Source organism: Merops nubicus, unplaced genomic scaffold (genome assembly GCF_000691845.1).
Source record: "Merops nubicus isolate BGI_N331 unplaced genomic scaffold, ASM69184v1 scaffold566, whole genome shotgun sequence".
Taxonomy (NCBI): Eukaryota; Metazoa; Chordata; class Aves; order Coraciiformes; family Meropidae; genus Merops; species Merops nubicus.
Window position 1 is genome coordinate 3,579 of NW_008615376.1, and position 16,608 is coordinate 20,186.

The following is a 16,608-nucleotide window of genomic DNA, read 5'->3' on the forward strand; positions in this document are numbered from 1 at the left end:
GTCAGCTGCCAGTTAATAAACCATCTTTGCCCAAGTTCTTAGTGTAAAAAAACCACTTCCACGTTGATTTTGAAGAGAACGAGGCTGAACACGCAGGAATCGGTGCTTCTGTTGGGATCACCTGGAGGAAAGACCCTAAATCATACCGCTAGGGCGATTCCACAGGGCCGCGGGCCCAGCGCAGCACGTCTGCTTCTCCCCAGCCACCTTCAGCCCCACGCCCTGTGGGGTGAGAGCCGGCAGTGCGAGCGCTGCGCTGCCCGAGCAGCACCGAATCCCAGGCAGGGCACGTCGGGCAGCGTCTCCCCAGACCCCGCCGGCCTGCTGGGGGGGCACACACGTGTGCTGGGCCTGCTCCTGTGGGTGGGCACGCAGCCACACACCCACAGCCAGAATAGCAGCCGAGGCCTACAGCAACTGCCAAATGCCTACGTCTTAGAAGCCTTTCCCTAGAGCGTGTCTGGGTTTTTATATAATCCCCAAGTACATGATCTGTTCTTTCCACAGGACCTCTGCCTCACTCAGTGAAAATATTCTGTACTTCTCTTTCATCTCCAGCATTGACTATGAAGTCCCTCTTGCACCTAGCACGCTATTCAAATCCTGTGTTGAATATAAAGTGAATTCCATAGTATCTGTGTAATGCTCTCACCGTTGTGTCTGAATGCCTCACATGCCTCACAGGGCTGGTCAGAATATAGACTCAAAACACCAGTCACAGCTGCTCACGAGCCTGCCCTAACACAGAGACACACCAGCACTTTGGGCTCAATTTTGTCATAGAATCACAGAATAGTTTTGCTTGGAAGAGACCTTTGAGATCGTTGAGTCAAAGCACTAACCTGGTGCTGCCAGGGCACCACTAAACCATGTCCCTCAGCACCACATCTACAAGGCTCTGAAACAGCTCCAGGGATGGGGACTCCATTGCTGCCCTGGGCAGCCTGTCCAAAGCGTTGACAATCCTTTTGGGGACAACATTTTTCCTCATGTTGAACCTAAACTTCTCCCGGTACAACTTGAGGCTGTTTCATCTTGTCCTGCTGCTTGTTCTTTGGGAGAAGAGACTGACCCACACCTGCCTCCAACTTCCTTTCAGGGAGTTGTTGAGAGCCAGGAGGTCTCTCCTGAACCTCCTTTTCTCCAGGCTCAACACCCCCACATCCCTCAGCTGCTCCTCACCAGACTGGGCCTCTAGACCCTTCCCTAGCTCTGTTTTCCTTCTCTGGACACACTCCAGCCCCTCCATGTCCTTCTTGGAGTGAGGGGTCCAAAACTGAACCCAGGTTTTAAGGTGTGGCCTCACTGGTGCTGAATCCAAGGGGATGATCCCTTCACTAGCCCTGCTGGCTACACTAGTGCTGACCCAAGCCAGGCTGCTGGTGGCCTTCTTGTCCACCTGGGCCATGCTGGCTCATCTCCAGCCAGCTGTTGACCACCACTCCCAAGTCCTTTTCCATCAGGCAGTTTCCAGCCATTCTTCCCCAAGCCTGTAGCATTGCAGGGGAAAATTTTCACCAAGTTTCAGGGCCAAGCCCCATCTTTCTAGAGTTTCTAGAGCCTGAGTATGCTTCTCTGACTTCACCAGCAGCCAACCCCAAAGCCTGTCGCTGGGCATGCAGAGAAACCACTGACACCAACCACCTGCTGTTATCGCTGCCCGCACGGAGACCCACAGATGCTGTAACCAGAGAGTACTCGACAGCACCTACGGGCATGGCACAGAGGCCACCAAGCCACAGAAAGCTGCGAGAAGCTCCAGTGCAACGCTGCTGAGGCTTGCAAACTGCACACCAGTGCCAAGCCACACACGTGTCTGCAGGCAGAGAACAAGGCTGTAACATCCCGCCCCTCCCTAACAGCAACACAGCCAAGACTGCTTTATGAAGGAATGTAGTAAGAACAACGCAGGCAATCCTGTGGCAGAGACAGCAGACACTGTATAGTCCATAATAGCTCATATTTGGCCTCTCAGCTCCTTGAACCTGACTTATCAAGGAAGATGCTGGAGTTGCATTCCTAAACCAACATGCAATCTTTGACTCCTGCTCTATACCCTTCACCAGTTTTGTGGCCCTTCTCTGGACACAGAGGACCAAAGAAGATCACATTTCCGTCTTGTTTAAAGGTCAGCACAGCACATGAAGCTGTGACCAAGTTTCAGGTTAGCACTGGGGCACAGAGAGCCCAAGACCTCACATGGTACTTGAACACATTCCTCTCTGGCACATATGGCCACCGGGCAATAGGGTTTCTGAAGCTATGACAAAGAATTTTAGAAAAGATCCAGAAAGTGCTCAAAACACATCTGCTTTCTTCAGCTCTGCCAATTGATTCTGAGTTTCATCTACTAACACCCCTCCACAGCCTTGTAGGTATTCTTGAGATTAAGAAAAATCACAAAATCAAAACCCAAGGAAACATAAAAGCCCACAAAAGTATTCCCTCGTCAGAGGTACTATTTAGATCAGTAAGGATGAGGGATACGAACCACTTGGATCTTTCCTGAAGAGAGTGTTCATGACCGTGGCATGCAGTTTCACCTTATCCCATTCTTTAAGCATCAGGCCAGAGGCCACAAACCTCTCCACCAGCTGATCAGCGATCACCTGCAATCTGGGAAGGCAAAAAGAGAAAGAACAGAGCAGCGTGAACCAAGGAGAAACTCCTGCACCGTCAGCTTTTCGCTTTCCAGCCAGGGAGGGCAGCACGTGTGAAATGATGTCTCTGCAGGCACAAGGGAGCTAGCCTGGGATGGAGAGAACAAAGCCACCAGGGTCCGGCCCTAACGCGCAGGGTTCCGGCTGTTCCGCCACGCTCCCTCGGCGATGCTGGGAGGAAGGGCAGAGGTGGGGGGCAGAGAGCTGCCTCACAGCGCCGTTTGGGCTCGAAGGATGCAGCTTTCTGCTGCCAGGAAACACGCCGGGACTCTCCTTACAAACGCTAAAGGCTCCGGGACTGCAACCTCTACGGTGCACCGGGCTGGAGCTCCGACCCTCTCTGTCCAAAATAAGCAACCAGTGACTCGGCGTCATTCCTGGGAGAGCTCAGAACATGGGGACAGAGGGCACAAACTCAGAGAGCACATCCCAGTGAACACTCCAGCTCCGGAGCTAGTGAGCAAGCAGAATCCAAGGACTTGGCACCACCTCGTTGTGTGGCCTCAGCTGGGATGAAAGCAGCTGTGGCTGCCCGGGTCTGCGGGTAGATCTGGCCTAGGATAGGCAGCAGGAGCAGGCAGGTGACCAGAGCAATGTGCTCACATATCCTATGTCCAGAGAGCTGAAGGAACTTCCAGGCTGCTGCTGTCCCCCACAGAATTTCTGCAGTGCCTCAGGATGTGCTACAAGACCTTCCTATCCCCAAAAACAACACAAGAGGGTATCACTCTATGCAGAAGAATTCAGGCTTCTCTTACCATGTCCAAGGGATCAGACAGCTTTCTGCTCCACAGGGACTCCTCACTCTGGTGACTCAGTTGCAGCAGGACAGAAAGAGCATGGCCTCTCTGAGAGGCCGGCCCCCAGAGCCCAGGGCTGCCACGCTCTAGATGCCAGCTCCTACCCCATCACTGCTTTTGTCCTGCCCCTCAAGGGCTGCCAGCCCAGTCTGATGATTTCAAGACTCTCAAACTACCAATTGGCGTGGTTTTCTGCCACTTTCTGGCTTTACATCAGTGATTTTTAAAATTAGCAATGACAAAGATTAAATGAATACCATTACAGACAATACTAAAACAAATTAACAGAGAATAGCTCTACTGAAAATGGTGCTTTATTACGTTATAAAGTTAATCAAGGAAATAAAACAAATTAGAAGGAACTATAATGGAAATTATTTGCCATGTGGGAAGCATCAGAGCATGATCCCTCTCCCAGTCAGAGCCATTATATGTGCAGAAGGGTTTGCCAAACCCCCAATTCTATGTGCAGTTATGCAAGCTAGGTCAGGGTAAATCAAATCTCCTGCTTTATAGCTTAAGCTGATCAAGATCATCTAAAGATCAGGAAGGAACTCCACCCCTCAGCCACGTCAGGAACTGCACAGAGCTAGCAGGATGCCTTGCAGGAGACAGGAAGGCACACACCTCTCTTCAGCACGGGCTGCAGCAGCCTGACCCAGCACGGCAAACCACGTGGCTGCTGCTCTCCTCTGGCACTGGCCTTGCAGCTGAAAAATTCTGCTTTCTGCCCGCTTGCCCCATTTCCCTGAGCAAAACACAGCAGGTTTCAGGAGGCAAGAGATGCATGGAGCTGCTCTGCAATCATCCATCTAGCAGACCAGAAAAGGAAACGGAGTTTTCTGGAGGCATCACTGTTTGCCCTCTCTTTACAATCACAGTTTGTCTGCTGGAACCTCAGAGGAAGCAAGCCCATCTTCTTTCCCTTCTGAAAAGCTCAGTGTTTTCTGGATGCTTGCTAACAGTTAAAAAACTATATTAGGGGAGAATTAGAGAATGTTTTAGCTTGGAAGGGACCTGTCAAGGCCATCTAGTCCCCTGCACTGAGCAGGGACAGCTTCGACTAGAGCAGGTTGCTCAGAGCCCCGTCCAACCTGACCTGGAATGGTTCCAGGGATGGGGCATCGACCACCTCTCTGGGCAGTCTTGGTCAGGGTCTCACCACCCTCAGTGTATAAACGGCACTGCAGGTCGAGGTGGGGGCATTCTGCCCCTCTGGCTCAGCTCTGGTGAGAGGCCCCCTCCAGTGCTGGGTCTCAGCACAGAAAAGACACAGACCTGTTGGAGTGGGACCAGAGGAGGCTGCAAAAATGCTGCGAGGGTGGAACCCCGCTGCTGTGAGGCCACGCTGAGAGAGTTGGGCTTCTTCAGCTGGAGAAAAGAAGGCTCCAGGGAGACCTTCTTGCCACCCTCCTGAAATTAAAGGGGGCCTATAAGATGGGGACAGACTTCTTAGCTGTGCCTGTTGTAAAAGGACAAGGGGTGATGGTTTGAAACTAAAAGAGGGGAGATTGATACCAGAGAGAAGGAAGACATTTTAGACATTGAAGGTGGTGAGACACTGGTCCAGGTTGCCCAGAGAGGTGGTAGAAGCCACATCCTTGGAAGTGTTCAAGGTGATGCGGGACAAGGCTCTGAGCAACCTGCTCTAGTTGAAGCTGTCCCTGCTCAGAGCAGGGGGCTTGGACTAGATGGCCTTGAAAGGTCCCTTCCAGCTGAACCCAGTCTATGACTCTGTGATCTCTGTCTCCTGCCAGAACCAGCTCTGCCAGCCCTGACTCATGCACAGCAGCATCTTCTGCAAGTATTTAGGCTGTGAGGGCTCTCAGCAGAGCGGGTAGGGCTGCCCACCACCAGCTAGCACCAACAATTCAAGCTGTCTCCAGGCATGGGCAGACATCACTGCCTCACTTTAGGTCCTACTTATGCTCTACAGGATTTCTCCTCCATCTCCCCAAGTCACAGACTTATTTTCAGATGCAAGCAGACTCATAAGCACTGCACCTCAGAGATAATCCAGAGCTTGGTGACTCAGAAGAGGCCCATACCTCAGAGCTGACACTTCAGACACTTTCTGTAAGAAACCTGGCAAAGGGCATTTGGGTCATCCAGTGTCTGTCTCCGTTTCCTCTTTCTGAGTGCTTCTGCCTTGTCTCTCCCTGCACTTCTGCCTCCTGTCTGATCTCTAGCTTGCCCTGGCTCTCCACCCACCCCGCTTGTTTTATCTCACCTCTTTCAGGGTAGGACCAACTTCAAAGTGGAAGAGCAAGAAGAGGAAAAGATTTCTAATCCTGCTGCCTCCCAGCAACTCTTACATTTTCATTTTCCCACCCATTTCCTTATCCCACTTCCTATCTCATGCTTCAACACAGCCTCCAAAGCCCTCAGGGAAAGGAGATGCCAGAACAGGTCCTTTCTTCCCCGAGCCAGCCCCTGTTTGAAACCTCCCTCCTCCAGCTGCACAGCTCCACTAGCAACAGGAACAGATACAAAAGGAGAGTGATGCCAGGGAAAAAGAAAGGCAAGGCTCAGGAAGAGAAGGCTAAAGCTCTTTTGGCTACTCCCCTCCCTGCTTCCGCACCCACCTCACAACTGGCAGCATAGAGCACAACAGCTCTTATGTTTCCCCAGTCTTCCAGGAAGCAACAAAAGAAAAGATGGTGCTGTCCTTGGTGATGTACTTGTCAAAAATGAGATGGAGGGAGGTCGTCCAGACACCACAGTGCTGTTGTAGGGCTAATGCCACCAGCCATGGTGGTGGACAGCACACATGCACGCGAACTACACCAACCAGGCGTCGAGAGTGCAGCCCAGCAGCTCTGAAGACAGACATTTCACACCCAGCCCCTGTCCCAGGCTGCTTACAGGCAGGAAAATCAGCCCTGTAACCACTCATGCTTTTCTGAGGGCCTTCTGGTGTAACTGGGCTTCAAGAATAATTAAATGTCAAAGAACATGCCAGGCTGTCCAGATTAATCTGGATTGCAGGCTGGGAACAAGACAGCAGAGGCCAAGTTGTCCTGCCTTCTTTATCATCTCTGGAGTATCTCCTTGGCCATCTTATCACCTCGTGAGCCACGACACCATTATTCAATCTGACAGACTGCTACAGAAACAAATGACATCTTTCAGCTGCACTACCAGTGACTGATTTAAAGAGTAAACACATCACTGCCTTAACCAGCTTAGGAAGCACGAATGACTTCATCTTCCCTACCGCCAGCAGTACCCACCAGCTTCACAGGGCTTTGTGGGCACACTGCTCCTGCTGCCAGGGTGTACCAAGGAGGAAGGAAAGAAAAGAGAAACGAGAATGGAGAATCCCACCTGTCTGAGCCATCTTTCATGTGGACTTTGGCATATAGGACATCCATCACGGCAGGGTCATCATTCATGTACTCCACTCCTGCCACCTCCACGGTCAGGGGCTTGCCTCCAGTAATTTGGCTAAAATGGAAGAAAACCTTTTTGTTAAAAAGCAAAACACAGAATCATAGAATCACAGACTGGTTTGGGTCAGAAGGGACCTTTAAAGGTCAACTCGTCCAACCTCCCTGCAGTGAGCAGGGACATCTGCACCTACAGCAGGTTGCTCAGAGCCCCGGCCAACCTGACAAAGTGTCACAAAACATCACACCTGCTTTTGAAACTAAATGCATAGCATTCCTCATGCACACAATAAACACTTGGTTCTACTAAGGAATGATATAAAATACTTTTCTTTTTTTGCTATAGTTAAACACAAATCTGAGGTTAAGTGGGATATAAATGTTACATAAGTATGGGGCAGTGAACTCCACTGAAGAGTTCTCTTTCTCCTGCCTTCCAGATTGTTTGCACTGAAAAAAAAAAACAAACACAAAAAAGGTGTTGTGGTTTGAGGCTTGGAATGGGGGCGTGACCTTCCAGCAACTGGGAGGACCCCGGGTGGGGGTGAAACCATTGTATTCCCTCCCCTTCCCACACACACTCTGATAAGAGGCATGGAGTGGTTTTTTGTTTCACTCCTGCCTTGGAGCTCAGAGAGGAAAGTTCTCCTTTCACTCCGTGGGACCCTGGAACCATTTCTGAGGGTTTTGTATATTTTATCTTTTGTATTATTCCCCTGATCTTTATATATATTATTTTCCTTACCCCCCTTTTTCGTTTTCTGTTCCTTGTTGAACAATATACTTCATTTTTTTAAAAAGTGTCTCTCTCTCTCTCTCGAGGGGGTGGGGGAGAGGCGAGTACATAGTTCTGTTCCGTGTGGGTCCTGCCCTGAACCCCTTTTTACACGGAACCAGGACAAAAGGCTCCCCAAAACTCAAAAAAAAAGGCTCTCTAAAGCTCGAAAGGCTACAGCTGCTCTTGTCTCATCATCTCAAGAAATACTGGTAAAACATTTAAACTCATATGTTCAGTGTTTTAGCCACATATTAAGCCAATTTGTCAGTGTTCACAGGCCACGTCAATGCGGAGATCTCCGTTTATATTTCACAAAACCCATCAGCAGCAAAATGGTGCAAGAGCTCATTCCAGAGAAGCTCCTGTCTTCCCTCTGAAGACAGTGACTGTGACACAAAGGTCTCTAGCTCGCTGATTTTTGCTGGGAAAAGCATTCAATACAGAATACAGCTTGAAGTGCATTTCAACATCCACTTACAAATGCTGGAAGTAAATACAGCTTCTTCAAACCCAGCTCCAGCTACTCTTGCAGGAAGGTGACACTGAAAACGTGTGCAGGATATACTATGCCCTCCTACACCTGTGAGTGCACTGTGAAGTGTATCTATCTGCTTCTCAGCATGCCACCCCCTTGCCTCCACCACCAGAACCTGAGGGAGGTGGGGTGCTGCAGCAAAAGCACCACTGGAATAAGCGCCGCTGTCTGATTTGAATGCCGAGGCCTTGTGGAAAGCACATCTAAAATGGGTCAAAAAGGGCATGTCTACCTTCATGTGGCACTGCCTGTGTTTAGCAAAGTAAATAAATGCTAAGGAAGGTTTATGTGGGTGGAGAGGAGCCTAAATTAATTTTCCAAGTGTATTTATTTGGGTGTGGCATTGGAAATAACCTGAAGGTTACAAATTGAGTGTTGATTCCCTCCTCCACTGAAGTGAAATGGAGGGTAAAGATCTGCTCTGCTTCAGCTCAACCCACTTATGAGGAAGCTGGCACCTTCCAAATACTGCAAGCAGAGCCTTCCCCTGGAAACGCACTTGCATTTAACAGCCAAACAACTGGAGCTCTCATTTCAAAGGCAGAGGTATGAATTTTGGCCGTGCATTAATTCCCACAGATATCAGCTGGCACGGCGTGGCAAATTCTTTATGCGTCGAGGCAATAAATAATTAAATCAAGAAATATCAAGGATCCATGCTCTATATGCAAAGGCTTTGCAGAAATAAATAAACCAATCCCTCAGGCCATCTCCAATTTCTAAGCTGAATGGAGATAAGCTAATTACAGTGTCATTTAACCACATTTACAGTTAAAGCCCTAACATCTGCAGCTTGGTGCTAATGGGCAGTGAGAAAGCTCTGGTCCTGGAGCAGCACTGAAGGCTTCAGATTCCTTCCTCACACGGCTCGAGCTTCCCCACATCAAGAAATGCGTGTCAAGGACACCTCAGCACCTGCTCTGAGGCAGGAGGGAAGCAGCATGCCAGAGCCCCTGTAAAAGAGCTCATCCCTCCCCCTGCAGCAGGCAGGGGACAACAGCAAAAACTGCTGGTGCAAAAATAACAGGGACACACGTGGGAAAACAGAGCAGGTTTGCAAGGAGTGCTGGGAGGATCTGAGCTGAACTGCAAGGTGCCGTTTGGCTCTTTGTGACTGCTTTAGTGGTTTCTACTGCTCCCATTTGAAAGAGTTCAGCCTTTTTCTGAATTTCTAGAGTTGAGATAGACTACTGAGCTGCTGTTCTCTTTGCTGTCCCTTGTCAAAGACAGCTTGCCACTTTTCCCCCACTCAAGTCCTCAGTGATGACATCCCTTTTTTAACACTTACTCCACAAAGTCCTCTTTGCATCGCTGTAGGAGGTCACGCGCTTTCTGGATCTCTTGCTCACTCAGAAGTACCAGCGTCCCAAGAGTCAGGTGAAGCTTTGCAGGGTTCTGGAACAAGCTGCTGCTGACCCCGTGATCCTACAAATCAGTCAATCAATCATATGTAAGTGTCTTATACACACACATACCCCCCTCCATCAGAGGGATAAATACTACAGAGAACAGGTACCAAGCTACTGGCATCAAACCTTTTATCTCTGCATCATTGGTCGGGTTGGTAACGACTCGAAGTGGCAAGGAGAAAGGAGGTTTCCCAGGCTTGGTGAGGCACAGCCCCACGACAGGCACACTCCCCATATGCCTCAGCCTCAGAGCTGCTGAGGGCAGCCTGGAAGCTCATTACAACAGGCTCTAACTTGGGACCCAGGAGCAGCAGCAGTCACTCATACGGGATTTGAGAGGAAACGTCCGCAGCTGTCAAAGCGGCGGCTGCTGTCAGCAATGAACTCAAGGCAGCACAGATTTAAACCTTGAGTTAAGTCCATTTTTTTCTCAATAAAACTGGAACCAGCTGCAGTGACAAGCTCTAAATGGTCTCTAAATCCTGTCTAAACACAGGTTGCACCTCATGACACAAGCACAGCTAATGCAATCTCTGATAATGACATTTTTCTTGTTCCCGTGCGCACTATAGTTTGCCAAGATGAATTAACTTTGAATTCTCTTTGTAAGAAGAGCTACGTGTTGTTGCTGGGGAAGAACTGTTCCCAGGTGGAGCAGTGGTTACATTCAGCTTTAAAAACATTCTCTTTTGTTCGAGGATATTTTTAAAAATACCTCGAGAACGGTTAACACACCCATATTAAAACAATTATTTCCACTTAGTGGCTATTTCCCATCAGTGCATTAAATAACCTCCACTTCTAACTCCTGAAGAAGCCAACACCACATGCCAGGCCAATGAAGCCTTTCTCCATCTGAAAAAAGTCCATCAACTGAGAATGACAGCTTTGAAGATTCTAGCTGTGCTTGGGAGTTTGAAATAAAACCTCTCAGATGTTTAAATGCTGCGGTATCTCAGCCTGTCAAGAATTTAATGCCCCACATCTCAATCAGCAGTTTTCATCCAGACCCTTCTTTACAGTGGTGCTTGTGGGCTGGATTGGAGACAAACCAGATGGGAAACGGAGGCCACGAGCTTGCTCCAGCAGCCACAGGCTGGCAAAGCATGGTGGGTTCCAGAAGAGAGAGACCAGGTAATCACCTTCCACTGCTGCTAATTACTTCACTGCTGACTGAAACCCCGAATTGTACCATGCTGGTAGTGGCAAAGCACACTTCAAACCTCAGCACCATGCAGCAGCCTGGAACAAGCACAGACTGACTATGTCAGGCAGATCAGGAGCTGAGTAAAGAGGGATGGCTCCACCTCACTTCTCCCCACCCTCCTCTCTCTGCACTAAAAGCCTTGTGGCTTACAATCACAGAATCCTTTTGGTTGAAAGAGATCTTTAAGATCAAGTCCAACCGTTCAGCCAGCACTGCCAGGGCACCACTAAACCATGTCCCTCAGCACCACATCTCCACAGCTTTGAAGCCTCTCCAGGGATGGGGACTCCACCACTGCCCTGGGCAGCCTGGGTGAGGCCTTGACAGCCCTTTTGGGGAAGTCAGTTATCCTCATGTCCAGTTTAAACATCCCCTGGCACACCTTGAGTCCATTTCCTGTTGTCTTGTCGCTTGTTCCTTGGCAGAAGGGACCAACCCCCACCTGGGTCCAACCTCCTGTCAGGGAGTTGTCGAGAGCCAGAAGGTCTCCCCTGAGCCTCATTTGCTCCAGGCTCAACACCCCCAGGTCCCTCAGCTGCTCCTCACCAGACTGGGGCTCTAGACCCTTCTTCAGCTTTGTTGCCCTTCTCTGGACCTGCTCCAGTCCCTCCACGTCCTTCTTGGAGTGAGGGGCCCAAAACTGAACCCAGGATTCGAGGGGCAGCCTCCCCAGTGCTGAGTCCAAGGGGATGATCCCTGCTCTAGCCCTGCTGGCCACACTAGTGCTGATCCAAGCCAGGACCTTTAATTCCTTTAATTCATCCTGCTATCAACATGCATGACAGGACAGGATTTCCCTCCATCAGCCTTTTTTCTCCAATGGTATCCATATCCAGAGAATATTTGGCCCATCACAAAACAACACTGAGTAACAGAAACTGGGAGAATGTTTGACGTGTCCTTGCCATGGACAATCAGCCACTATCACTCCCACAGACAATGTAAAGTAAGGAGAAAGCAGCTGGCAGGTCAGAAAGCAAAAGCTTTACCCTCATTTTCTGCCCCAGCATGATCTGTACTGCAAACATCAACCTGCCCCAAAAGCAGCATTTTCCCCTGAGCTTTCCAGCACCCAAGTGTGGGCTGAGAGCTGATGAAGTGATGGCACGTCCCCTCCACAAGCCACACCACCACTGCTGGTGAGATCAGCAGGGAAAAGCAGTGCACAGTGAGCAGGCCAAGACCTAGATAATCTTTCTGGTTTACTCCCTAGTAATTCAGACAGCTCCTAAAAACCCTGCTTGCATCCCTGCTCTTTCACAGGCCGGCAGATCCCGCTTCTCCCATGCATAAAATAGATGCTGTGTCAGAGGGAACCCTCCCTGGAACAGGTAATGTTTCTGTAGGCGTCTTAGCAGCCCTTCCTGGCTGGATGCTGCTCTCCAAGATGCCAAAAAGCTTGAACTCACTTATTCTAATCCCAGATTACGATCCACTATCAGCAACTGCTGCACCCTCACAGGAAGCCATCCTGTCCAGAGGTATCAGTCCTCTGCCACCTGAGCAGCAGGGCCTGACAACACCAACGCAAAGCTGAGGAATATGTGTTCACAAGACAAAAAGCACAAGTCACGGTGGCTTGTGGCAAGTGGTGGCTTCCAGCCCCAGTGAAAGCAGAGCCCTGGATGAGGGGAGAGGAGGTGTCACAGCAGGGAATGCCCCTATTCTAGAGGGGAGTCTGAAGGCAGTGTATTTGCAGGAACTTGCTGGCAGATACAAACACACAAACCAGACGCGACCGTCTCAGTAAAAGTTTACTGTCCAAACTTGGGTTCTCTAAGGGTGTAGTGAGAGGCAGGAAGAACATCCCCTTTAAGCACCATCTATATGTGATGACTGTCTATTGACAACTCTCCCTGACACTGAGCTATAACAGTCAAAAAAAACAACAGCTCCTCTCCACCTAGTCTTAAAAATTCATTTTTTTCCTCCCTCCTACTACTTAAGACTTCTACCTTTGCTCTCCTCCTTCAGAATGAACACAGAAAGGGTTTTATGTGAAGCCTCCACCTCTCTTTGCAAAGCCTGAGCACATTGTTCCTCCAAATCAAAGGCCCTGTGGTAGTGAAACCACGTGCCACAACACACTTCAGGCCTTCTGCATGACAAGGCTAAGGATCAAACTCCTCTGCTCTTCTTCCCTGGCTGTGCCCTCTCTACTGTCTTAAAAGCTTCTAATGTTTGCAGCTTTATGGTTTTCATTTTCTTCATAGCAGGACACTACACACCAGCTATATGTCCTCTCCCACCCAGATCCACAAAGAAGCCAGCCAGAAAAGCATTTCCTCAGAACTGACTGAAGAGCTCCAGGCTGAAAAAACAACTCCCACTTACTGTCCCTTCCACTTTGAGATATAAAATCTCATTAGCAATATTTGATATTTACAGGTTGCCATCTATTCCAGCACTCATATTTCTTTCCTGTGCTACATCTGCAGTCTGTTAAGACTGCAAAAGCTGCCTTTGCACAGCTCTGAAAGACCCGACTGTGATTCTTCACAACAGTACTACTGCAAAGTCTCTTCCCTTTCCCACCAGCATACTCAGACAGACATTTTGGTCCTCCTCACTCTGACACTTAGAAGGAGTGCTCTGTGCGAGGAGATTTCCAAGGTCATCCAGACCTCCCACTGCACCACATCAGCAATGAGCCTGCCCAGGTGAGCCACCTCCCTCTATTCATATTAAATTAGCCTCAGAAGAGCCTTCCCTTTGTCCAGCTTCATGGCCTGGCAGCCCTGACCACACAACAGCATGAATGACACCTGAAATGCTCCATATTTCCACACAAGATTCATTTCATCAAAGGTCTTAAAGACACACACATGCAAAAAAAGTTAGAAAGCATATACCCACCAACACAACTGTGCTATAAAATATAAATGAATGGTTGTCATGGTAACTGCTTCAGAGAGAAATAGAGTCCCTCACAAATGCTCAATGGCTAGAAGAAATCCTCACACACACACACCTGGTCCTTTCCCTTCCTTAGCATTAGGATCCAGCTTCATTCAAAGACCAGTTTACCTAATTCTGCAACATTTTGCACGGGCAAATTGCACCAGGAATAGAAGCCTGACACTTCTGTCACTGAAACCTGTTTGGATTTCTCCCAGTATCCGGAGAAATCCCGTTGTTTTGGACAAATCTATAAGCCCTCTTATTGCTCTGCGAGGCACAGTTTTGAATTACTGTTTTTCATTACTGATGTGCTTTCTAGCAGCCCCTGCTGTGAGATAAAGTGGTATTAGAGTGGCATTACTGGCTGGCAGAGTGATTGAGAGACAAACAGGGTTACAATACAATCCTTGAGCTAACAGGCAGCACTAGATCTAGAAACCCTTTTGTGAAAGCCAGAAGAAAAGACAGAAAAATAATGTCATATATTCTGAGGCTATACAGCTGCAAACCCCCAAATATCTGCTACTGACTGAATTCTACATTTCAAACTTAAAATGGAAACTCTAGAGCTGAGATAAGCAGTTCTAGGAGCATTTCAGGCCCTCCTGAGAGGCACAGGACACATCCTTTAAAGGATGACCTTTAAAGGTCATCTAGTTCAACCCTTCAACTAGAGCAGGTTGCTCAGAACCCTGTTGAACCTCACCTGGAATATTTCCAGGGATGGGGCTTCTACCATCTCTCTGGGCAACCTGGGCCAGTGTCTTACCACTCTCAGCAACAAAAATGTCTTCCTTCTACATAAACTAGATAGTCTAAATCTCCCTCTTTTACTTTCAAACCATCACGCCCTGTCCTGTCACTGCAGCAGGCCCTGCTAAAATGTCTCTCCCCATCTTTCTGACAGTCTCCCTTTAAGTACTGAAAGGACACACTAAGGTCTCCCTGGAGCCTTCTCTTCTCCAGCCTGAACAAGCCAAACTCTCTCAGCCTGGCCTCACATCAGAGGGGTTCCAGCCCTCACATCATTGTTGTGGCCTCCTCTGACCCGGCTCCAACAGGTCCCTGTCCCTCCTGTGCTGAGGACTGCAGAGCTGAGATGGGTTCCCACGTGCATGCCCATGCTGCAGGATCCTTGACCACGAAGCAGAACCCTGCAGGACTCGGTGCCGTCCAGACACGGAACGTAAACTGCCGCAGAGACAAAAGGTCAGGCAAGAGGAGGCAAAATTAACCTGACTAGCCTGGTCGCCTGTGGTCTTGGCACTCCTTGGACCAAGCTTGGGTTTCTGCAGTTTTCTAGGTCAAGCAGCACGTGAAGGTTTGCGGATGTTCCCTGGCAGCTCCTTCTGAATGTGACTGACAACACCGGGGAAAGCACGAAGATAAATTTCTTAACATGTTTCTAGGCCTATCCAGGGATGCAAACTGATACTTAGGAGTGATGAAGAGACAAACAAGGTGACAGAGACAAATCAAGGGGAGTCTGGAGAGCAAGTAAGATCAACAGCCAAGGCTGGACCAGTGGAGAGCTGCAGAGATGTCACCACACCAGCTGGCAAGAAAAATGAGTGCTCTGCAAGAAGAGCAAGTCCTGCATGAGACTGGTGTGTTGCAGGATTAAAGACATGGGATGAGAACATGAACAGCAGTATTAGCTGCAAAAGGTGGATAACAGAGGCCACGTGTTAGAGCTGTGACACTGAAAGGATTTGCCTGACACTGAGGCAGCCTGGAAGCCAGAACCCAGCAAGATGTAGGGGATGACACCGAGGTCGCTGCCCTGTGCAGCAGGCAGGTCTGGGTGTGCTGCCCATGGGGAGGGAAACGAGAGATCTGCAGGGCCTGCTGGCAGGCAGCTAGAAGGAGGAGGTGGATCAGATAAACAGAGCCCAGGATGCCAAGGCTTCAAGCAAAGCAGGGCCATACCTCAAGGAAGATGAACCAAAGGGTCTATAACAGCCAGCAGCCCAGGTAGAAGGTGATGAAGGGCAAGAGAAACAACAGCCTGAAGGCAGTGGTCTCAATCCAGGGCCAACAGTGCAAACAGCCACTGCCACAAGGCCAGGCCAAGGTTTACCAGCCCCTCAAAGAGCTGGTTTTTCTTTTTGATTTGTCCCCACACAAGGACTGGAACTAGAAGCCAACAGAGGGAGCGAGGCCACCACTGGCATCAGCCCCAGGTCCAGGACTCTCTGTCCAGCTAGCTTCTTCAGGCTGTTTTCATCTGCCTGCCTTCGAGGCTTTCTTTCAGGAAAGGGAGCTGCTGGTGGCTGATGGGGACAGACCATTGAGACAGTGGGACCCTCCTGGATATCACCTCCTGTGCTTACGGCACTGCACTGCTTGCTAATCCCTGGATCTGGCCAGCTTCAGCTGTATTTAACATCAGGGGAAACCTGAGTGATAGGAAGCTCCTAAGGTGTCATGGAAATAGGCAGCAGGGTGGGGAAGAGGGACTTAAATCAGGACTGCCAGGAAAGACAAGACTGCAAAGTTAGCTTGGCTCTGCTCTTGGAGGCGAAACAACTGACGTGCAAGCGGACACAAAAACTTGATCAAGAACCTGTATCTCCCCAGATATCAGGTAATTCAGACCCACGTCATAAAGACATAGGCAAGTAAATTTCTTAAGCTGTGCTACCTGCAAGATCGTGCTTTCCTCTTTGAAAGGCACGAGCAGAAGTGACAGACATGAACTGTAAGAGAACTGGGCCACAAAACCCTGCAGCAGCCACAAAAGGAACTCTTCTCTCTTGCCCAGAGGTGTCCTGCCAGCAGACAGAGAGGACATGGCAGCTGAGTAACACTGTTCCCTCTCCCTGCCCTGGCCCCACACACTGACACACTGCTTCTGTCAGACCAGAGGCACTCTCAGATAAACCAGGGAACACACAACTTTGGCTTCATCCTGCTCCTCATTTCCCTA

The 16,608-nt window shown here is 49.5% G+C and overlaps 1 protein-coding gene across 1 annotated transcript in view; it reads right to left on the reverse strand.

Annotated features, from left to right (window-relative positions):
• Positions 1-16,608, reverse strand: part of ASCC1 (activating signal cointegrator 1 complex subunit 1) — a gene marked incomplete at its 3' end in the record, with an annotated part of 23,151 nt that overhangs the window by 185 nt on the left and 6,358 nt on the right. Inside the window, exons 5-7 of the mRNA XM_008942479.1 lie at positions 9,451-9,587; positions 6,788-6,907; positions 2,492-2,616 (exon numbers count right to left, since the gene is read on the reverse strand). Of these exons, the coding sequence (XP_008940727.1) occupies positions 2,492-2,616; positions 6,788-6,907; positions 9,451-9,587 (382 nt within the window). The remainder of the gene's footprint in view (positions 1-2,491; positions 2,617-6,787; positions 6,908-9,450; positions 9,588-16,608) is intronic.